This window comes from Opisthocomus hoazin, chromosome 6, assembly GCF_030867145.1.
Source record: "Opisthocomus hoazin isolate bOpiHoa1 chromosome 6, bOpiHoa1.hap1, whole genome shotgun sequence".
NCBI classification, from domain to species: Eukaryota; Metazoa; Chordata; class Aves; order Opisthocomiformes; family Opisthocomidae; genus Opisthocomus; species Opisthocomus hoazin.
In genome coordinates this window covers 25,416,142-25,440,805 of record NC_134419.1, presented here as the reverse complement: position 1 = coordinate 25,440,805, position 24,664 = coordinate 25,416,142, and the positions used below count along the sequence as shown (strand labels likewise).

Here is a 24,664-nt window from a genome sequence, read left to right as displayed (position 1 = left end):
CAAACTGTAGTCTTCTAGAGTTTTTTATTTTCCTGCTAGTTATTTTATCTGGAAAAATACCATTCTTCCAGCATAATCCCTGACTAAATTTGACTTTTAAGTTTTCCTGAAGGCATACGCTGCTGATTTCTTGATCTTTGCATTGCTTCTGTACCTTCTCCAACCCTATTTTGTAAAGCATTTGAAACTGATCTGAATTTGCAAGCTTAATCCTAGTCAAATGATATTTTGTTTTTGTCTTTTGTTCTACTTATGGATGGCCTATATCTATCTTCTAATGGTTATTCACTTTACAAATTGTTTCTTGTACAACTTCTTACAGGCAGTTTGGAGATAGTTGCTGGACTAGAGGAGAGTGAGCCAAATTCACTCCTTTGCCAAAGGAGAGGCTGAAGTACAGACCAAAAGGCTATGGACTCGGCTTCCTTCCTGAGCCAGCACATATGGAGAATAGTTCAAGGCAGCCCTCAGGATGTAGGTTGGAGGAAAAAGGGGAGAGATTAGAGAGCTCAGGATGGGAATTGGACCTTTCGGGAGACCTAGAGTGATGGCTGGGTGGGAGAAGTGAAGTTACTCCTGAGGCTGGAGTACACAGTCCGTCAATCCACAAAGCTTCATTGTCATAGAGCAATTTAATGTCTTTCCACTTTCCTCCTGTTTGTTACTAAAAGATAACCAGAGCCAAGTGTTTGGAGATGCTTCCTGAAAGTGCTGCAGTTATATTATCCAAAGGGCATCATCTATCTGTGACAACCCCAATAAAGCAGAGACCTCCAGATCTGTGTGTAGGCATGGTGTGACAAAGCCTAATGCCAGGAATATCTTTTTCCAGAAGGATGATAAATTTTTTTCTCCCACAGCATAACTCCCACCTCTCCTCCTCTGCTTCTTGCAATGGCATCAGTGTACATGGTACTTTACGGATTCATGTAATACATTGTTAATATGATGGCAACTAGGCAAGCATTTATCTCTTACCTTGTTGTTATAGTTTCTGGGAGCAAAATAATGGGTTGTTATTAAAACAGGAAAATATTATACTAAAACTATGGATTATAATAAATGAACTTTTAACATTTTGTTACTTAATGTTAGTCTAGGTGTACATTAAACTGATAACTGATACAGTTACTAGTATTACACTAAGTTCAAATGGAATTTGGTGATAAAATGCTTAAGCAAAGGTTAGCTTTGAGAAGTAATAAGGTGAAAATGAAGTTCTGTGTGCACAGCTCTGGGAGATGCCTTCCTTTGGAAAATGTTGGATTGCTGTGCACTATGAGGGGGAGAAGTCCTTTTCTTCATCCTTATTTTTTCATTGGTAAAGTACAGGACCTACAGAACAAGGAAATTGCTTTTCTTTACAAATCTGGCAGTAAAGTATCTTCAAGATTTTCTTTCATTGTGTTGCCAGCAGCATTGTAACTAAACCAGTAACAGATGATGGTCACAGTTTGCTCTTCTTTAAGCCCCTTTCATTAGAACAGCAGGTCCGTATGCAGGAAAGATTAATTGGAAGATTTCTACTTACAGAATAACTGACGCTTCCAAATGGGAATGTTTGTTGAGAGTGTCAGAGGCTTTCAGAGAATTTAATCTTAAGGTATTGCTTCAGTATGAGCAAAAGAATCTTGAAGTGGGGAGTGAATTGGTTTTTTCACTAAACGTTGTCTGAAGCCTGCAAATGTAATAAATACTGTCTCAGGGTGTATATTTTCCCTAAGAAAAAAATAACATTATGTAAATCTATATTAAGATATTTGAATTACTAGAAAATGTAAATGAATGTATATCCCACATTTTATCTAGATTTGACCTGAAATGCGTATTACCAGACTTGTCAAATAAGATCTATTATTAGAAGAACTAATTTAAAACCAAGAACAGAATTGTACTTTGTCTGGCATTTTCATGTGACAAATATTTTAAAAATTATGCGGAATTGTACAACACACCTAGACTTCAAAACAGCAACTCAGTTTTCAGTTGAAAAGGTTGAATGCTTTTATGTAGATAGTATTTCGTAAAACAACTTACCAGTTTATTTCCTTTTATGGACTTGTCCAGTTTTATTCCAACTGAAATTGACAATAAAGTTTTAGTTCATGTTTAAAATGTGTTTATGAATACTGTGACTACATGTTAGTCACTGTTTTCTACAGGATTTTTAGAGGAAGAAATTTCAAAGAGCTTCATCGACAGCTCTTAGATGCTGAGGCTATTCTTCCTTCATAACATCTATTGCACATTTTAACTTGTTTTCTTTTCATCCCAAACAGTCACATTTTTCTTTGAAAGAACTATTTCACCTTTAAGTGAATTTAGATTATTTCTTTATGTAAAATCTATTTAAATTTAATACAGTATATAGTTAATACAAAAAAAAATACTGTTTATATAACTTACTCTGCTGCTTTTGTCTCAGTCTTATGGTATGAGCTGCGTGATTCAGGATGGGTTTCTTATCAATGTGGTGATAATGCTGAGCATGTGATAGATGCTGTTAGATATTAATAAGTCATTTGCCAAATATTTTAAATAGGTGTCTCTTAGTTTTTGAACTTTTCAGAAGGTTAGTTTTATAACAACATAGGAATGACTGTTCCCTAATGTAATGGGGTACAAAGGGGGAAAAGTGACTTAGGCTTTTTTCTGGCATTGATGCCACAAACTAATTATACAGACAAGTTCTCTGCCTCATATCCTTCTATCTCACATCTAAATATCTCACCTTTTCCCTATACGTTGAAAGTAATCTAACTTGTTGGAGCCATCAAGATATATGCACTTTGAGTGGAAGTTTATATTATTCCTGTAATTCTAAACATTAGTTTTTGTTATGAATTAACTATTTCTTGACTTCTTAAAGTCCAATATTCAGTCTCAAAGGTTAACTTTCATACTTGCTGCTGTGAAAAAGCATGTCACAGTAGAATCTGTTACATATTGACAGAAACTGTGTTTGCAATCTTTTACATATTTCATATGCCTTTTTAGAGGATGTAATTAGCTGCATTTGCATAAACAGTTTAAGCCAGATTGTATATTGAAAACTATGTGATATTTTGAGGTGAAATTTGAAAGCTTGCTAGGTCACTTGTTTTTCCCTGGATTAGAAAAGTGTGTGTGTAAATTTGTATGTATAAACAAATACGAAAGTGTTGTTGGGCCACATCTGGAAGTAGGGAATCAAGACATTAAGAATGTAAAGTGTCTTAGGTTTTAGTTCATTAAGCATTAGGTAGCACTTTTTATACATTAAAACTGGCTTCTATTGACTTTGTACTATGGCTGCAAAATGAGGTGTCACTACTTCTATGACAGACGTGACCATCTGAAGACAAACATCCAGAAGTTAAAGATTACAAAATTACTGAGCATAGGAGTGAAGCTGTGAGCATTCAGCTGGCTACCAGGCAACTTCCGAGAAAGTAATGAAATCTCTTTTTTTTTTTTTTTTCCCTTGCCTTCCCATCATAGTCTTAAAACAGCAATAAAAATGAGATCTGAAGTCCTGTTGCATGGAATTAGATGATCATGTACTTCAGTGTTCAGCACAACTTGTAGATGCATGGTGTGGATCTGTACTATTTGATTTAATGGAGCAACTGATGCAGTAGTAGGCTGTCATACATCATGTACGTCATTTAACAGATGAGAAGCATTTGCAGATTGATATTTTACAAAGCCTTAGTTGTGAGACTTGAGGAATCTTGGATTTTATATCGGCTTGTTCAGATCAGTATGTTTTACTGGACTACACACTTGCTTTGCTAGGGCTGAAACCTAATTTCTCCAGTTTATGTCCCCATCCTACACTATAACATGCTTTGCACTTTTGTTCAAAACCCAAAGAGTTAAGGTAAAGACAGCATTCAAAAGAATTTTTATAATCTGTCATTAATATACCTGGAATTGCTAAAAGAACTTACAGTGTATGTAAAGTGAATCCCAGTATAGTCAGTTAGGGATTAATTCAAAGGCCATTGCAAAGGTCATTTTAATGAATGATAGAATTATTTTAAATAGTATCCAAGTAAAGAGCTTGAAGAGTCACTACTATCGTCCCTCATCTTTATTTTGAACCATTTCATAGTTACAGTCAAAGCTGTCTGGTAGATCAGTATGGTCCAGGTGGCTGCCAGCCAGCCTGCAGCCTTTGCTGCAGTGGGTGTGGGAAACGGGTCTCTGAACAGCAAACTGTGCCAAGGGCTTGCTGCTGCGGCTGTAACGTCCTGGCAGGCAGCCTGGTTAGCGGCTCTTGTGCCTGGGTGAAGGATGGAGCTGGAAGAACATGTCCTGTTGTGTGGCTTCACATCCTGGGATGGTACCAGGAACTTGCAGGCTATAATGCACAGAGGAGGAAGGAGTGAGGGATGTTGATGTTCCTCTTGTTTGTAGTAGCTGCTCTGGTTGAACCTCTCTGTGCTTGTTCAGTGGAAGTGCAAAACTGATTTTGTTTTGTCTGTTTTTTTCAGTAAGAGTAATTTGCATTAAGTAGCTACTTTCTCATCTGCAAAAGGCACAATCAAAATAAAGTGATTTGGATTTGATACCTCAGTTTGAAGTACCTGAATTATGTAGCAAGTGTTACACCGTATGTTTTTTGATGGTCAGTGTTTATTTTGCATCCAAATTCAAAGAGCATGAACAGGAAGAGGGCCTGACACAGTAGAAAGCATGAGGACTACTATGAATGTTCGTATAAGTTTATCCTAGTTGTTTTTCTTTTTGTCATTTTTCTTTGCGGCCATATGGAAACTTGAAATTGTCTTTATGACATGAAACTTAGTTTAAAGTGATGATTACAGGTGCATATGTGGTTGATCTCCATGAATAATTATGATCTTGTGAAATTGTTCTTCAATCATATGAGATCCCTCACTTATGTACCTGTACGTTTCATCTGTTGTGAGATAATAAAATAATACTTTAAATTACTATATCCGCTGCAGCTGCATTCTGTACACTATGTACACGTTACTTACTGGAAGCTAAAATATCACAGGACCCTCTGTTCAGCCAGAAACCTTGTATACATTCTCTTGTGGGCTTGACATTCATCTAGCCTATGTTGTTTCTTGGGGCTCTGTAGCATCTCTGCCTTTCTTGATATGTGTGCTTAGGTGTCCAACATGTAACTTGGAAAAGACTTTTTATTGCAGTTCTTAAGTAATATGTCTCAAAATAGCAACTAGGCTGTGTCTGAGGATGAATACGATGAGCTGTATGTCCACATTACGAATGATTTGAAAAATAATAGCAAATGGTAGGTTTAGTCTTAAAATAGGTCTAAATTTATTAAAATCAACTGTTTGAATGTTTCGGCAGGTTTTGATTCTGCCTGGATGTAAAGAGTGGAAAGATGGTAACAGAAGTTATTGTGGAAATGCATTCTTAACAGTAGATACTATTAAGAATGGTAAGGAAAAATCCTGTGCCAAGAGGTAGCTATACATGACAGTTTGCTTTGAAGTCACATTTCCCATAATGTAAAACATATGATGGATAATACTGCAAAATGTTGTAATTCAAGTGGGAATTACCTAAGAGAATGGCGGTAAAGAAGCAATTATAATGAGTAACCTTTAAAATCTGGAGCAATGAAGAGATGAGGCGAAAAAATAAAAAGTATTCTGGAGTGTAACATCATCTGTTTTCTTGTTCTGCTTGGAATGAATATTTAATAGCAACTTAAAAAAAAGATCTGGGTAATTTTAACACTTTCTTGTGACATTTCCTTATTCTTGATTACCATGAAAACACTGCAAAGGCCAAATGCACTAAGGGACTGATAGCATCAAAATCTGTATCAGTTGGTGTGCAAGTATATGATATTTGGGGAGGGGATTTGTATCACTTAATGGCTATAAGACTAATAAATTTTGCCAGCTATGGAAAAGCTAGGAAACAAGCAAATTAATTTTGTTGTTTATAATGGAATAAAACGTTAAGAAATGAGAAACCAACTGAGCAACAACAGTTCAGCTTACTGTTATACCTCCTTAAAGTAATTAACTTTATTAAGCAAACACCAAATTATCTAAACTGTTTTAAAGTACAATTTATATCTTAAGTTTTTTGGGGTTTTTTGTTGTTTTTTTTTTTTTTTTGCAAAATTTCTTACTGATTTGGATTTGTCATATGTTTTGGATGGTCAAGTAGACACTGTAATGTGTATTGACTGTTACCTGCATCAATAAGTGTGCTGTGATATTTCTTCTTTAGTGAGAATTATATACCAGCTTTTCTAATAGTGTCGATTCCATCTTGTACTATCATGATATTGACTTTTACTTTTTGAAACAGATTGACCCGCCTATGCAAACAGCCAGCTTTTTAGGTTTGAAAAAATTTTCATTTGGGTATTTAGGTAATGTAGGTTACAGATACTGCCTTTGGTTCTGATATAACATACTTGAAGCCAATGATTTTAAATTGGTTGCTAAAATGTCCAGTCATATGTCTCAAATGTACTCCAGACAAGTCTCTCAATAATTGTCCTTTCCCATTTAAGGATTATGGGATTACAGCCTTTGGATGCTTGAAAAAAAAGAACAGATGTCAGTCAGTTTATAATTTTAATGAGAAGGTGTGGAAAAAAACACAAAACACAAAGAGACTTAGAGCACACAGCAAAATAAGGCAGTCAGTAATTTAAAAAAAATCAGCAAACAACAATTTCTACTTTTCTTAGCTTTATGTAGTCAAAAAAAAAAAAATCCTTCAATGAAGTTCTCGTGGCAGTACCTCTCCAGAAATTGTGGCCTGGCTTATGCCATTCCCCTCCAGTCCTTACTAGTCACACCACCTTATTCTCCAGCTCTCCCAGACAAAGCTGTTTGCAGTTCCTCCAAATGTTCAGCACCCAAACTGCCCAGCAAGGATTTTTCTTCTGTGGTTGTACCCTCCTGACTTACAAAACAGTGTAGCTAATCAATCAAACTGCCTGACGCTTGCCAGGAGTTGCATGCTTTTCGACACACCGCACCCCTGCCTCTCCTTTGCACGGGGCCGGCACTGTGGGCACTGCCAATGGGGCTTCGTGTTTACAGCTGCTGGTCTCTGAATCCATCATTTAGAGGCAGCTATAAAATACTTCCCTGTTTCTTCCCTCCCTTCATCTCCCTTCCTCTCCCTGGTTAACAATGTGGTTTAATAGTGGAGGTTCATACATGGGGATCATTCCTTTTGCTGATGCAAAGATTTCGTCATTCTGCGAAGGGCTCGTGTGGTTTCTGGACAGCATGCGCTGTTGTATCTTGTGCTTGCAGCAGAGGTTTTAAAGAATACTATTGATATTTACTGCTGTTCTTGGAAGCACAGCAAATACGTACATTGTAGTAATCACCATTGTAAGTCATTGAAATGTGTTATTTTGAAAATGAAAGGATAGGAGTTACCATTTCTCGTGTTTCTGTATTGTATTTTTCTGTTCAGCTGTTTGTTTTGTGTCATTTATCACCCTCCCCTCTCACTCAGCTTGCCTTAGTTGGGGAGAAAAGGAGGAGTGATATTTTGCCAAAGAAACTAGTTGTTTAGTACAATATTATTGCTACAACTGTCTTGACTGTTTTGAGAGCTACGCTTAATTATGTAACACCTGCTGGAATAACACTATGAACCAAAAAGGCATGAGGAATGAGAATGTGACCGTGTGTTTTATGTTTTAATCTTTAAATAGACTTAAGAACTGGCAGTTACTTCATTACCAAAGGGAGGTGGAGGAGAGAGACTTTTCCAGTATATTTTCGTGCCATAAAAAGTATCAGTTTACAAACAGCTACTTGTGAAGGATGAGAACGGGCATCATTTTACCTTGGTTGCCAGGTAACTGAGAAGTAGTCTCTAGTTCACAGTGGTCTCCTGTTCTGTCTTCATTCTTTGGAAAAGAACGTTCTAGTCTTTTCTATGTGTAGGCCACAAGCTACTTACCCTTTTCATTTTTAAAAAGAAAGTTTTCTTCGAAAGAAAATGTACTTACTGAAGATGGTATCATATCTATAATTACTTTTCATGCCTTTACCAAAATAACTTCTAAGAAAAGCTTTAGTTACTGTTTCATTGACCTTCCCACTTTTGTGAAAAGCTGAGAGAAAGACAATCCATTGCCTTACTAGTACACTTCTTAAATTCCAGATTATTTTCAAAGTGGAGTGATGGTTGACAACAGAAGTCTATATTGTAGGGATCCCATCCTCAGCACAACCCTTTTGTGTCTACCAGTCTGCTCCTGTTGATCTGCAGCAGTTCCTGAAGCAGACATAGCCTGTGTGGCCCTGTGCTTAGCAGAAGCTTATGGTGACAGGGACTGCAGCCAGATGACATGTAAAAATCTGCAGCAGTGGATGAAGTAGACATCTCTGGGTGCAAGTAATCTATTAAAAAGTATTATTGGTATAGCAGGATCTCTGTGAAGGCATGCAGATTGCTCTTTCTTAAGTATAAATTATGTAGCCGAGTACAGAGTTAGTTGGGAAGATGAAAAAACAGATCATAAAGTTTACAGTAAAATAATTGTTTTGTGCCTGTGTATGTACGAGTCTTTCTGTGAAGAAGCCCTACATTACCTTAGAGGTTCAAGATCTGTCTTACAGCTTGGTGTTTAGCCTGGATTAGCAAAACGGGTGGAAAGGCTTTTGAATATATTTACCGAAATAACCATAGTGCACCTTTCCCATTTCTGCTGTAACATCGCTGTGGACCATGTTCTTGTTTAGCAGCCACTGTTGTGGCTGGCCTGTCGCAATCCTTTAATAAGTAGATGAAAAAATGTTAGTCAGCTGTCTGATCTACTAATGCTATTAGGTAACAGCTTGTCACTTACAAGGTTTTACTACATTAACAGCCATAGAGAAACAAGTTTCTTGTGATCAGTATAATTTTCTGTGCCCATTTTAATTTCTTTAATGGTGCTGACTGCCTTCATTTAAATAGGAGAGTGGGAAATTTCTTTTAACCTTGGCTGTTATTTTAGAAGAAAATGCTTGACAAGGTCAATTTCCCTCTCATGTCATCCTGTGCTGTGTTACAGTCTAGAACTGTGATATTCCTGTAAACCTTTGAGGAGAAGGACAAATAATTCCTATTGTTAATGTAATTGCCATTATAATAATGAGTGTGATGACCTTATTTCTCTGCCCTTTTTATGGCTAATAAAGAAACAGCAAGGAAATTATCAGGAGCCAATCATATGCAAATGCAGGAAGATTTCATATTATATTTTTTTTTAAATTATATTTCATGTAAAAATTGAAGCTAGTTTACGTATTTCTGGAGAGAGTATGTTGAAATGACCAGACATAATGTTTTGATTTCTTTAGACAATATTTTCCTAAATCAACAAAGAAAGCTAACCCTAAGAAAGATTCTCATGTTTTAGTTGTAAAAATAGATTTTTGTGCATCAGCAATTTAACAAAAATCACAGAAACATTTCATAGGTTCTTGAGCAGCATCTTTATAAAAATATGGTGATGTTTGACATGTGACAGAATGAAGTTGTCCCTAGATCTTGGATGCTTATACATAAGAGGCATTAGCTTCAACACTAAATATTTTTGGTTTATCTAAGATGCTAAAAGATACACGTTTCCCCAGCATACAAGAAAAATACGAATTTGGATGGAGGAGGATGGTCACCTCTCAAAAATGAAGATGAGTTTTGCAACAAAAACCCAAATCTCTTGTTTATAATTAAAAGTTGTTCTTAAAATTCCTGCAGTCTTTATTTCTAGTATTGTATTTTGGAAAGAGTTTCGCACGAGTTCCAGCTGGGAGGCACATTTTCTGAGGAAGTCGAGTAGAATGTAGGAGTTAAGATCTTACCCTGGAAGGCCAGTCCCAGAACTGTGCAGATTCTGCCACCTCACTATAGTGTTAGTAAATGAAACATTAAAACATGACATGTAAGTATATACATAGAAAAACAGAAGGAAAATTATAAGGAGCCTGTTCAGGTGAAAATGTAGAACGTTTTATGCTGACTCTTGATGCAAAAATTCATGCTTGTTTCCCCGTTTTGAAAGATAGCGTCCTGTTTGTTTTCAGCTTCTCACACTGTAGCAACTTAGGTTTTATGTGGTAGGCTGAATTATGCTGGATTAAAGTTTGCATTTTATTACACTTTTATTGAAGGTATTCTGGATTTGCAGAACAACTTGCAGTATTCAGCTGGGCTTTGGGCAAATTGCAGGTTTTTTGGCAACAATCCTGGAATTTAGTTGTAGATTTCCATTGATGTTTTGGCCGTACTCTGATTATTTTTTTGGTTTGAGAAATGAGGGAACCATGGATAACCTCATACTCCTCTTCCAAGAAAGCAGTGTTCTGTGTTTATCTTTATTTAAAACAAACAAAAAAAGCTTGCTACAAGTGGTGATATTGAGAGCTCAGTATTTGAAGCAAATGAGAACTACATAGTCTTTCTCTACATTTTATTTTAGCTATATCTTTTCCATGAGGCTGGGATTTAGTGCTGAGGATACCAGCTAACTCTAACATGATGGAAGACATTAGGTGGTTGCCCAAAGAGGTTTTAGCTTCCTCATCCTTGTTGATATTAAAAATTGATTGGAGAAGTCCTTGAGAAACCTGAGCTAGTTGCACCTGCTTTGAGATGTAAGTTGGTCTAAGTTTTCCTAGGTTTCTAAGTTCTTTCAAATATTCTTTGTGTTCCTTTCTAGCAAAATGTAGAAAATGAGAAATTTATATTCTGTCTCAATCTGAGACTCATCCTAAATTGCAGTGAGTAATCAACCTTCCAATCTGTTGTGTCAAACATAGTGATTGAATAAACCAATATATTGTACTATTCATCACTGTAATTAAAACATAATTTTTCTCTCACTCTCATTAGTACTATGTGCAGAAGAGCTCATTATTAGAACTTTGTTCCTCAGAACCCAAGGCCACTGGACAGTGGAAAGATGTGTTAAATGTTGAGAATTACGTAAAATTTCATCCTCTGTAACACTTTAGGCAAAATTGTAATAAATTATTGTTGTAAAGTCAAGTTGATGGCGTGACTTCAACCAGATGAGTCTTTTACATTCATTCAATGCTTCAAACCTGATAAGAGTTGTGAGATAGTGAGAGTAACTAACTAGTTTCATGTTAAGAAAAAGGCAAACCAGAAGTGCAGATTCGTCAGAAAGCATGTTAAATCAGTTACCTGAGCAACAAAAGCTGCCTTTCAAAAACGGCTATCAACATTTAACTGTGAAATGGATTAGCTAGAAGTCTGTGTTGCAAAGTTTCTAAACTAGTCTGCTCTGATAACGTAGTAAGCAGTGGCTCCGAGTGGCTTTGTCAGTAGGACTTGTAGCATGCTGTGGCTCAGCGCCAGGCTAAGTCATGCACTGGAGAAGATGCGCCTCTGTTTCCTCCTCCACTCTCATCTCCATGAGTCAATACCCCAGCCCTACATTTATTTTGGGACCTCAGCCTCTCTTCTCTTTTCTGCTTTCTGACTTCCTCTCTTACGTACTTCTAGCACATCACCAAAACCTGAACTCTTCACCCCAAATTCTGTAGGAGCCCAGCTTGTCCTGTCATTGCTCCTGCATCTCCACGAGGAAGTAGTAGTTCTCCAGCACTCCCAAGGCTGTGTTCCTTCAGCAGATGTTCTGAGATGAACAGGCTTGGATACTGCCTGGTGGTAACTGCCTCTGGAGTTGTTTTAGCTGAGCTGCCAGAGAAGTTGAACCACTGCCTTTAATGTCATTACTATGCAGGTATGCGTGAGTCAGGAAGAAGGAACTACTTTTTATTTATATATGGATATAATTCATCTATAACCGAAGCCCTGTTTCTGTTTTTCTTGCTCCTGTATTCTTCAAAGGTTGGTGGAGATTGTTGTGACAGAAGAAGTGCAGATGGTGTTTTATGCAATTACTTCTGCTTCTTGGTTTAAATGTCCAGAACATCAGAGCAAGGAGGCAGTGCACGTATGTAATAGAACATAGATTTTTGTAAGGGAAGTTTGAAGCTGGTGCTATTTATTTGTCTAAATGTGTATAATTATCTTGTTATCAGTTACCCTACATTAATTTCTTATTTTAACTTAACTTATCTAACTACGAATGTTTTATTTTTGAAACATGGAGTACTTGGCCTAAAGGCACTGAAGTGCCTTCATGGTTTTACTGTTAGCCACTTGATTCTTCCAGTAAATAGGATACAGGCAACATCTGGAGTAATTGTTAAGTATTTAAAAAAAAAAAAAAAAAGCCAAGTAGGTAAAGTGAAACTATAAAATGTGACAAAATAAAAATCATGTGATGAGCACCATTTGCTGGTTCTTGATTCCGGTGCATGTCATGCAGATGTTTTGTTTCACTATGACCTGGAGTGGGGCAAGGTCTCACTTGGTTATGTGATTCAGAAAGAATTTGGGAATCTGTTATGTATTTAATTAGGATTGAGTCAATAGATCAAATTATTAAATTCCCTAACAAGCATAATGAGGAAACCTTAGGTAGAAGAACTTAGAAGTGCTATCAAAATGCTTACCTCAGCAAGTATCTGTATTTAACAAATCCTTTTTTTAGAAGTGAATTACATTTTCCATGTCAGATGTGTATAGTCAGTCAAATAATGATGTTTATATATTCATGTAATTGATTACTAAATTTAAAAAGTTAACCAAATACAGAAGGTGATAATAAATATTGAAAGTAAAACCATTCCCTGTACCTTGCAGAACCTGCTGCGATGCGTTTAGTGTGACTCAGTAATGCCCCTTCTTGCTGAGCAAGCATCTTATCAGTCAAGCGTTTGTTGTTCTTCATGAAAATGCAGTGAGGAGGTAATTCGACATGATTGTACATTGCAGGACAAGAATAACTAGAGTTATTTTAGAATATTTTAGAATAACTGGGGTTATTTTAGAAATGTACTAGGCAGAAGTACTGTGTGAGGCTAGAAAACAATTAGGTACAAACAACATCATATGGGGCAGAACTGACTACTTCAGACTGCTCCATTTTGCTGATTGAAATCTTTTAAAACTGTTGTTTCCTTTGTAGTATCAGAATGGTGTTTGTTTTACTTGAAGAGTGTTGGTGAAATAAAGCAACAGATGTGAAGTTTGTAACAGTGTCATCACCTTGTAGCTCTACTCATTAATTCCTTCCTCACCTCCTGCACTATTGAGCCTTGGCCTGTGCTTTCCCTGAGCTGGAATTCTGCGATTTTCCACTCTGAGTTGAGACTTGGAATTTAGGCGGTATATCATTATGATAGCAGATTCATTTGAGACTTGGATGATCTAGGGGAGTGTCTTTGGGAAAGGGTACCTGGGGGGCTAAAGCTACCGAGCCTCCTCAAACTGCGTTGTTCACAGAACCCGCAAGAAAGTGGAATTTGGAGACGTGGGTTAGCGTGGTACAGGAGATCCTCGCAGTGCTCTCGGCACACCGTTTTTCTGCGGTTGTCCTGTATGTTTAATCCCTTACTCACTTGCTGTTTCTGTCTGTCTTCTACTCTGCATATCAGCAACTTGGTTTTTACCTGTCTTTTCTCCTTAAGTACGTGTCCTGTAATGGTTATTCCATCTGATCGGTACATTCTAGCAGTTATAAATTCAGGGACTGTTTTTGTGAGGATGATCTGTGATAACAGTCAATCTGTGGTAATAATCATAAATGGAAATGTAACATTAATTTAAGAACTGGTATATACTGGCAGAGCATTAATGGGAATTTCAGTTTGAGTTTAAGAAATGTTACTTACAGTTAGCATTAACTGATCAATTATTTTTAGGAATGCCCCGACCATTCCAGCATACTTGTAATCTTAGTGCTTGCTTGAATGTCGTATCTCCAGAGTAAGTTTCATCAAGTCCAAGGAATTTACTCTGTACATTACTGTTAACTGAAGTAACTGGTTCAATTTACTGGTTTTTACTGTATTGTGACAAATATCTGGATTTGAAGCCTCCATTTTGAGCAGGTAGAAATAGTTGGTTACATGTGTAGCTGTTGATACAAAGCTGATATAAATACTCTCCCAGCTAATTGTAGAAAGCTGATCTATTCTGTTCTTTGCTGAAGTGCCTGATCTGATGTACGCAACATCTTCAGGGAATTTAGCTAGAAAAATGTGTGTTTATTGCACAAGTGAGAACTACAGTGTGAAGACTTTTTTCTTAATATGACCAAATTTCTTCACAGAATTCTTGCCAAAAAATTCTTGAAGCATGACCAAGTTTTATAGAACAGAAATATGTATTCCTGTTTATAAAAGCCATATCCTGTCAAAGATCAAATCTCTTCTCCAAAGTATAGTAAGACTAGGGGACTTTTGCTTTTAATAAAAGACCCTCTCCTTGAGTCATTTGTTTGTTTCTTTGTTTATTTTAGCATGAGGGTAATGATCATATCCTCTGTTTTCTTTCTGTCTTTCTGTCCCTTTCTTCAAGCACCATAGTGGGGAATGGTTTTGTCTGTCATTTTCCAAAAGGGGCAGGCCAAATGAGAACTCCTGACTTGAATATCTTTTAATGGAATATGAGAAATATCTTTAGTAGTTAGGTAATAATATGAGCTGTGTGTAACACATGGTATTTATTCATAAGTTATCTGTGTGTACAGTATCATGTACACCATTTGCTTAGTATGCTTTTTAATGAAGTTGTTTGCGACTTGGAGCAAGCTCTGTAATCAAAGATCAGGCAGACAGAGAAAGCATTAGCAGTCATGCTTGGAATAATTTTTCTTCTACAGTTCAGTAAGCTTCTTACTGAACTATTCAGCAGTAGAAAATAAAGCTGTGGAACCTACGTTGCAGGGCTGAAACTAACTAGTAATTACATGAGATTGTAAAGATTACTGAGTTAAAACTCTTCTGTTCCATGCAGGGTGTAACTGGGAAAGACAAAACCATGTTTGTGTCTTAGAAAATAAAATACCTCTAGGAATCCAGCATTTTGTAATTTTGTTAATATTTTGTAGTGTGCCATGTAAGACTTGAGTACTTTGCACCATTGTAGTGAAAAGACCAAAGAATGAAAATATTTTTTTTTAATTGGCTTAAACCAAATCTGTGCATAACAAATTTTGTGATAAAACAGTGTATTACTTCCTGTGGTGTTCACTGCTGCTGTGTTGATCTTGATTTATTATTTTTTTTTGAAGATATGTCTAATGGTTTTGTAGTAAACTCTGTGTAATTTAATGTTATGGATTTTTTTTAAATTATTTCTCTAAAAAATGATTAAAAAAAATATGTGTACTTATTTAAATATGCCTTGCTGCAGTTCTGGATGTGGGAGGTATGTGACAGCATGAAATCCTGACTGGCTTTTTTTTTTATGCTGGATGTCAGAATGCTGACATCTTGGAGGAAATAGCAGCATTTAGAGTACCATCCTGGTACCAGTCAGCAGCAGCTCCTGGGGAGTTCATTCAGGCATTGTTTTACAGGCTTGTCCAGAGAAAGGAGACATTGCTAAGCAGCCGATCCTAATTTCTGCCCAGCTCAGAATGGTATCTGCAGTTCCCCTCACACATGAAAGGTTGCTTCCTTGTGTCATAATTCAGTCATAATTGTGTATTCGACTGGTAAAAGTGACCCCTCTCTTGCTTTTTTAGCTGTACCTAAAATATGCTGTCTGGTGAGAGATGTACAAAGAAATGGAACTTTACTTACTATCAGTAGAACTTTAAAAAAAAATTGTAGAGAACTTCAGCAGTTATGCTGATAAACCCTGTATTTGGAACAGTAGGATACTATTTTTATAGTTCAGTTTTTAATTTAGTCTTTCTTGTTGAGCATAGTGAATTAAAAGATGTAAAAGAATGCAGATTGTCTGACTCCAGAGTAAGTGGAAAAAACCACCAGAGCTGTATCTACAATTAAATAATTTTCTCTTTCTTTCTGTATCTCCTCCTTTTTTAAAAAAAAACAACTTAAAATAGTTGGTTTTTTGGTTTTTTTTGTTCTCATGTGCTCATCTATAGATGATAATGGTATTAAATATTTTTATTAGTAAAGAAACTATTTGTAAAATAAAGGTTTGATTTTGCTAACTTGGAAAAATAGCAGTTTTGTAGTTTGTTTCTCAGGATAATAAATGGAAGTTGATTTAAATTCTTCTTTTAATTATTTGCTTTTTTTAAAAAATATCCTTTTGAGCATCCTGCCTGGATTATAAAGAAAATAGTTTGGGGTCACTTTTGAGACTCTGGAGATGCTTGTATTTGATAGCTTATATAAAATACTTATGACATGGATCGAGTTAGTATGGATAAAAGTTTGTTACACTTGGTTTTGATAGTATTCTCTAAGGTCATCCCTTTCATTGTTCCCTCGCTTAAGTAGTTTGCAGTTCATTAATAATTTGCTAGAAACATTGGAAATGTGACTCAGCTAACTAGTTTTAAAGCATTCAATTTTCTTAATGTATTTATAATGTATTTAGCGTATTGGCAGTTATAGCAACACTTCAGTGGGTTTCTCTCTCCATTGGCAATCCGATTCATAGGCATGACCAAGTTTTACAGAGAAAGTGATGATCCAGCATGGGAGCTGAAGGCTGCTGGATTCCCTCTGGGAGAGCTGCCAGTGATTGCTTTTCTTGCAGGCTGCTCTCAGAACACAAGTGCAGTAGCCGGTGAAGTAGTAGTGGGTCAACAGCTGGCGAAGAAGGTTCTGCTTCCAAACCTGCTTGGAGCTCCCTCGGTTGTCAGACCTTGGCTGGAAGGCTGTGTCTAGCCCGCAGGCAGGGAATGAAAACAATCCTCTTGTGCAGCAGGCAGTCCGGGCGGTACTGGACCAGCACAGATGACTCTCAGCAGCCTTCTCGCGGTAGCACTCCAGACAAGGCCACGCTTATGGCTGGCTGGGAAATGTGTTTTGTGCATTACCTCCTCTTACAAAGCAAATCCAGCATTTTCTTGCTATTTTAATATCTCCATTTCGTTTTCTGGGGAGCTTCTGGAAGGGGCACAAAGTTTTAACCCAGGTGCCATTCAGACTGGGCAACAAAGATATAGTAAGGAAAGGCAATGACTGCTGGATGTCAGAGACCATCCAAGTCATCTTCCTTCCTGTTTCGCGCTCACTGAACTACCCCTCTGCAACCTGAGCTGGAAACCCCTGCGGAACTGTACGGGTTCAGATGGCTGACCCAGGCTTTGCAATCCCTCACGAGGTTATGGGACTTTACTAGTAATTAATATAATGCTCTGTCTGAACTCCTCTGCACTACATTGCTGGGCCAACAAAGGAGTGATTCTTTTGTATCTATGCATAGAATTGCTGTGTTTCACCCTGGAGTGCGGGTTCCTTGGGAGGCTGGTCATGGGCAATACTCTCTGTCTTCTTCATGCCTGACCAATCTGATAGCTTTCTATGATGGCATGAATGGCTGGGTAGATGAAGGGAGAGCCGTGGATGTTGTCTACCTAGACTTCAGCAAGGCTTTCGACACTGTCTCCCATAACATCCTCCTAGGCAAGCTCAGGAAGTGTGGGCTGGATGAGTGGTCAGTGAGGTGGATTGAGAACTGGCTGAATGGCAGAGCTCAGAGGGTTGTCATCAGCGGTGCTGAGTCTAGTTGGAGGCCTGTAATGAGTGGTGTCCCCCAGGGGTCAGTACTGGGCCCAGCCTTGTTCAACTTCTTCATCAACGACCTGGATGAAGAGTTAGAGTGTACCCTCAGCAAGTTTGCTGATGACACCAAGCTGGGAGGTGTGGTAGATACACCAGAAGGCTGTGCTGCCATTCAGCGTGACCTGGACAGGCTGGAAAGTTGGGCAGAGAGGAACCTGATGAGGTTCAACAAGGGCAAATGCAGGGTCCTGCAGCTGGGGAGGAACAACCCCATGCATCAGTACAGGCTTGGGGCGGAGCTGCTGGAGAGCAGCTCTGTGGAGAGGGACCTGGGTGTCCTGGTGCACGACAGGTTGACCATGAGCCAGCAGTGTGCCCTGGCTGCCAAGAAAGCTAATGGGATCCTGGGGTGCACTAAGAGGAGTGTGGCCAGCAGGTCGAGGGAGGTTCTCCTTCCCCTCTACACTGCCCTAGTGAGGCCTCATCTGGAGTACTCTGTCCAGTTCTGGGCTCCCCACTTCAAGAAAGATGAGGAGCTACTGGAAGGAGTCCAGTGGAGGGCTACAAGGATGGTGAGGGGACTGGAGGATCTCTCCTATGAGGAGAGGCTGAGGGAGCTGGGCTTGTTCAGCCTGAAGAAGAGAAGGCTGTGGGGGGACCTAATATATACTTACAAATATCTGAAGGGTGGGTGTGAGGAGGATGGGGCCAAATTCTTTTCAGTGGTGTCCAGTGACAGGACAAAGGGCAATGGGCACAAACTGAGGCACAGGAAGTTCCATCTGAACATGAGGAAGAACTTCTTCCCTCTGAGGGTGACGGAGCACTGGCACAGGCTGCCCAGGGAGGTTGTGGAGTCTCCTTCTCTGGAGATATTCAAGACCCGCCTGGACAAGGTCCTGTGCAGCCTGCTGTAGGTGACCCTGCTTCGGTAGGCGGGTTGGACTAGATGACCCACAGAGGTCCCTTCCAACCCCTACCATTCTGTGATTCTGTGAAAATACTTCAGGTGGCAAGAATTCCGCTCCCCAACTTTTTCCTTCCTTCACACCAAAGAGCTTATATCAGTAGTTTTCCACTAAAGGTTTGTAAGAAAGTTCATAAGGCAGATCAATAAGGTGAAAAGAGTTTATTCTGCAGAAGTTAATCAGTCGTGGCAGGAGTGAAGAGACGCTGGCTCCTAGCCTAACTGCACTACTTGTGCTAGGAGCATGAATGGAGCGTGTGGCAGATGCGGGGCTCTGAGGTCACATCCAGGGTCCAAAGAGAGTAAGCTCATCCCAGGAAGGCTGGCTGTCAGGAACAGTTTTGTAAATGTCTTCAGTAGATAAAGTTTGCCTTTTTTTGTCAAGCAAAGCAACTTAACTGCATCAAAAAAATGGGTATGTGCTGCTGCCTGCTTCTGAGGCCAGCACCATCATTTTGTTGGCGATACAGACACTAAGAGCAGCACAAAGTCTGGATCTGTTCATCTTTTTCCTGCTGGGAATTCTGAAATAAATGATGTGCATGTGCTACCTTAACTGTAATGATTAGATAGCCTGTTGCTGTGTGACTCATGTTGTTCATTGCTGTTGCCATGTCTGTTCACAGCTACGTTGTGAGGTGTTTACATGAATATTTATTATAGAATTGAAATGATGGTGTTAACAAGTGTTTGGAATCTTTGTTTGCATTGTGAGCTGTGTTTAAAGGCAATGTTTTAAAAAATACTGTCTTTGGTAATTGTGCTGGTTTGTGGGAAATGGTGCTTAATCCTTGGAAAGCTGTTGCTGTTCTTCTTATTGTGGAGCAGAAACAAATCTGTTTAGCTGTAGGCACTGCCTCTGCAAACTGCCGTCATTCTCTTACTTTGTCACAAGAATGCAATCCGTGTTGTCATCTTCTTTTTTTGTTGTTGTTGTTGTTTTGGAGGGTTTACTATTATTACTAATTATTATTGTTATTATTGTTTTTAATTACTGCAAATTGTGAAATAGCCATTGTCTTTCAATACATAACACCAGGCGAAACATACCTCCTCTTTTAACTGAAGCTGTATTTTATTTATCAGTATATGCTCATTTTAAACTTAGTTGTGCGTATATAGCTGCATCTGCATAAGATAATTAGTTTGCTATTAGAAAAATATTTTCTGTCATGTTGGGTTTTTTACTTAACATTAGTATAATTGCGTCATCTTCCTCGATTATGATTTAAAAATAAACAAACTTCCACTTATTAATGCAGCATTTTCATGATGATGAAGGTTGTTTACCAGGCAGACTCAGCTTTTACTTCCAGTACAAATGACATTGATCAGGCAGGGGTTTTTGTTCTTGCTAGGGTAACAAATTTAAAAGTTGGCTAGGGGACTGGAGCATCTTTCCTACTAGGAAAGACTGAGGGAGCTGGGCTTGTTCAGCCTGAAGAAAAGGCTGAGAGGGGACCTTATACATGCCTATAAATATCTTAAGGGTGGATGTCAAGAGGGTGCGACCAGACTCTTCAGTGGTGCCCAGCAACAGGACAAGGGGCAACAGGCACAAACTAAAGCATAGGAAGTTCCATCTGATCACAAGGAAGAACTTCTTGACTTTGAGGGTGACAGAACACTGGATCAGGCTGCCCAGAGGGGTTGTGGAGTCTTCTTCTCTGGAAATACTCAAAACCCACCTGGACATGGTCCTGTGCTTTGTGTTCAGTCTCAGATCTGTTGTGTGTGTTTGCGTTCAGTTGTCTTTCATTCAAAAACTGACAACTAGCCAGAAAACTTGTAGCATTTACAGTTTTGGTCTTTGCATGTATGCGGCTATGTTCACAAACAATATGTAAGGAAGTGATCTTTTTATTTGCAAGCTAATTAGGTATTGCTGTTTCTCTTTATAGAGTGCTCACTTGGCCATGATCGATACTCTTATGATGGCATATACTGTAGAGATGGTCAGCGTAGAGAAAGTGATTGCATGCACTCAGCGGTATTCATCCTTCTTCCAAGCTACAGATCTACCTTATGACATTGAGGATGCTGTCATGTACTGGATAAACAAGGTATGAGTACTGGAAAAGCAAGCTGTGATTTTCTTTGTAGTCTATGATTCCATTAGAGATGAGGGGTAGGATATGTATGTAGGTAGGTATATCAAGACTGTGTGTGATACAGACTGTTCCTCCATCTGCTGTGTATGGATAATAAAAAGCAGTTTGCAGAAAGAAGTTAAACATATTATGTGAACCAAATAAATGGGAAGACTAAATAAAATACTGTAATATACATTACATGTGACATCTTAGCAATCGTTATCATGTTGAGATGCCATGATGGCTGTTTGAGGTTTTCCTTTTGGCTCTGTAAGGGTTGTCATCTTATTGTGTGATTCATCATGATTTAAAACCAAGGTATTCTGTTTGTATTTGAACACATCTTGCTTGAAGTGATCTACCTTCACTGCAAAATCAAATCAAGTAACAAGGATATGCTGTTAATCAAATGTGATCGAGCATAATAAGGGGAAGGTTACTTTGTACGATGTAAAGCTAACAACTAGTGACCTCAGTCTGCATCTGGCACTGACATTTGCTAATTATGCTTCAGGTCTATAGTCTGAAATATTTGTTGAATTTTTTCAGTTAACTCAGAGGTAGTAATTCATGGACCTTTTGAAAACTTATAACTTCTGTGACTCGTTTCTGAGAACAGACCACTGAATAAATTGTTTTGTCTCTAGGTAAATGAACATTTGAAAGACATAATGGAGCAGGAACAAAAACTAAAAGAACATCACAGTGCAGAGTCTGCAGGAGGTCAAAAGGTAGGTGTAGAAGTTAAAATATTTTTAACAAGAATAAGCATTTATCTGTAAACAAAAATTACTTGCATATAGTATGTGTAGGTAGATATAAATTTGCAGACATTGAACTATTAACTGCTTGATAAAGAAAGCAAGCTTTTAATATTAAGTCATTTTTTAATTAGTTTTATTTTTTCCATGAAAATATCCATTTAAATGTAACACTAATAGAGTTGTACTTTTTATTCCTAGTTGTCCTTTTTGATAAATAAATCTTTGATATCAGGGAACCATCTGTTGTTATTCCTAAGAAATTTATTAAGATTAATGAATACTCTCAAATGAATTAAAACTGTAGTCAGATCTGATATGAAAAAGAGAACCACATTTTTATTCATTTCTTTTATTGTTTTGTCGTCCTGAATTACATGGATCTTGAAAGAGAAATCACAGGAAGCATTGCTCTGGCTATGACCCAAAATACTGGTTGATTACAGGTTTTATTATATAAACAGTAAAAGCAGATTATGTTTTATTCCCTTTGCTAACAGGATTTTTTTTCCTATTGTTTGTGGAGCTCAGTTAATTAACTAGCATTATACCCATCAAAATACGGAAGGACAGCATACAGTTCCAGAGTATGTAAAATTGCTTGCTTCAGAATGACAGAATTCATCCTATTGTGATATGTTTATTTTGGGGAATTGATAAACAGTTTGAACACCCTTTGGTATTATCCCTGCCCTTGAAAGAAAAACAGATTTCCTAGCTGTGATCCTAGTTCCCTTGCCGGCCTGTTTTCATGTAAGCAGCTGTCTCCTTTTCAGTGCTGCTCTGAAGAAGTTGCGGATTACCTGGCTAGATAGTTCAGCTTCAAAAAGCGTGAATGCAATGAATGTCCTTGCACTGGTGGTTTCTTTTTAACTATAAGGAATAATGAAGGCTAATTATTAAGTATGTGACTCAGCAAAAGAAGATGGTATTTTTTACAATAGTAGGGCAACCCTAATGCATAAATGCTGATAATGGCTTTAAACTAAAGGAGGGTAGATTTAGACTAGGTAGAAGGAAGACATTTTTTACCATGAGGGTGGTGAAACACTGAAACGGGTTGCCCAGAGAGGTAGCGGAGGCCCCATCCCTGGAAACATTCAAGGCCAGGTTGGACGGAGCTCTGAGCAGCCTGGTCTAGTTGAAGATGTCCCTGCTCACTGCAGGCAGATTGGGCTAGATGACCTCTAAAGGTCCCTTCCAACCCAAAGCATTCTGTGATTCTATGGAAAATTTAATCTGTGTTCAACAGTGATAATGGCATAGAAATCTGGAGAATAAGATGTCCTTGACAAGTTCATTCCTCAAATTTAGATAAAACACAGTGAACACGGGGCAAGAAGATAACCTGTGATCCTCTGTCCTTTAGTGATTTTCCTTTTTCCTGAGAATAATAGTAGGAAGTTTTGTGTGTTTTTTAGGTCACTTTGAAAGATGAGAATAATTTTTAAAATCCGAAGTGCGTGATGATCTTGATATGATAAACAAAGATATATCAAAGAGAACATTATTATCAGAGCAGTGCAATAAAATTATCTGTATTTGTAAAAATTCAGTAATGTTTGTTTTCACTTATATTATGGTTTCCATTTTTTATTACAAATAGCAAGGTAAATTTTTTAGTTTATAGTTTACCTTTAGTGTCAGCATTCTTGAATCAACTGTTGAAAGACTTGTATAGTCTGTAAGTGAACCCATAAATGGACCCAGTGGAATAAAAAATTTACATTAAAATGGTCTATACATTTGTGGTGTTTTTCATATGAATTGTGAAGCTATAACACAAATCAGAGCCATGTTCTGTTGGCCAATTTACAAATGCATTTGCAAAACAGCAAAATCATGCTACGATTGCCAAGTCATGGCAAAATTTTTAATTAAGGCCTTCTCTTCTATGCACTGAATTTCAGATACTATTATCCCAGGTACATGTTATGTTGTTTGCCTCAGTGTGAGATTCAGCTGCATAAATTACATTGTCAAGTCAGGTATTGCATGCCAGGGGGGTTGTATTAGCGCAGCTATATTAGCTAAAATCTCAGCATGGGCAAAACCTCAGGCTCCAGCTGACCCCTAGATGTCTCTTCTGACAGTAAATTTATTGCGGATTATGGTGAAAAAAAAAAGAAAAAGGCTATTAGAAAGTTAGTCATCCTTCACATTTGGGTACATGAGAAAAATGAGGATAAAATTACTTGGATAAGGAGTCAAAATATCATTTGTACATTAAAGTTTCAGTGAATACAATGATAAAATGGAATCTGCTTCTAGAAAATACGTCTAGAATATGAAACAGTCAACTCTGTTTTGAAGTACTTGAGGAATTTGAGTTACTGAACTTTGTATTTTGCATGCAAGAAAACAGCAACATATTTTCAACTCATTCAGATTATTTAACTCTAGGTTTTCTTTAAGAAACAGTGGTCTAATCAACTGATGGCTAATATACTACTCTGAAGTCTCAGCCATTCTTTTTGTCTTAGGCCTCACAGTATTTCCCGAATTTCCACTTACTTTTGCTAAAGCTAATGGTGATCGGATACATGCAAGCATCTGAGATTTAGAAACACATTAAACACCATAACAAAAACCTGTATTTCTTACCTGAGATATTATTATTTGTTATTATTTCTTAACTGTGAATCAGACTGAATAGTAGCTTTCCAAAGAAAACTATAATGCAGATCCTTTGGATGGATCAATTGCATCATATGAAATTGGTCAGAGTTTCTGACAGGAGTTTCTGTTAAACCATGATGTGGCTCCTGTCAAGCATCTCCTAAAATTTTTTCCCAGATACCCAGGAATTTTACCGTGATTATGTGTCTCCATATTGCATCAGTCCATCCATTTCTGTTTTTTTTAAAGCATAGAATCAGTGACACGTCCGGTTACCTTATGGCATTGATCATACCTTGTATATCTCAGCAAAGCTGCGAAATAACTGTACCTAACTTCCTATACTAGGTTTAGAGATATGTATATATGTATATACTTTTTAATCTGAATACTAGTCAGTGTGATTTTCTTCTATTTTTTTTTTCATTTCATACTATGTCTGGTTTCTGGTTTTAGTTACTAGTATCATAGATTTTCTTAAATTAAAAAGGTGGGGATTGAATTCTGCCTTTGTGTTAACTAAAGCAATATTATTACATGGTTTTCCATTTTTATGGAAAAATTAAATTATAGTTCTATATATTTATTAAGTATAGCATTTTCAATGCTCATGTTGCAGCTGTAGCATAATTCTTGGTATCTGAATTTAATGGTTTTATTTTCTTTCCA

At 37.6% G+C, this 24,664-nt stretch overlaps 1 protein-coding gene across 4 annotated transcripts in view; it reads left to right on the top strand.

Moving 5' to 3' along the window:
- CAMSAP2 (calmodulin regulated spectrin associated protein family member 2) overlaps positions 1–24,664 on the top strand; it is a 95,302-nt gene that overhangs the window by 28,052 nt on the left and 42,586 nt on the right. For all 4 annotated transcript variants that reach the window (XM_075422295.1, XM_075422293.1, XM_075422291.1 and 1 more), the window contains exons 3-4: positions 20,424–20,585; positions 21,263–21,346. In XM_075422295.1, the coding sequence (XP_075278410.1) occupies positions 20,424–20,585; positions 21,263–21,346 (246 nt within the window). The remainder of the gene's footprint in view (positions 1–20,423; positions 20,586–21,262; positions 21,347–24,664) is intronic.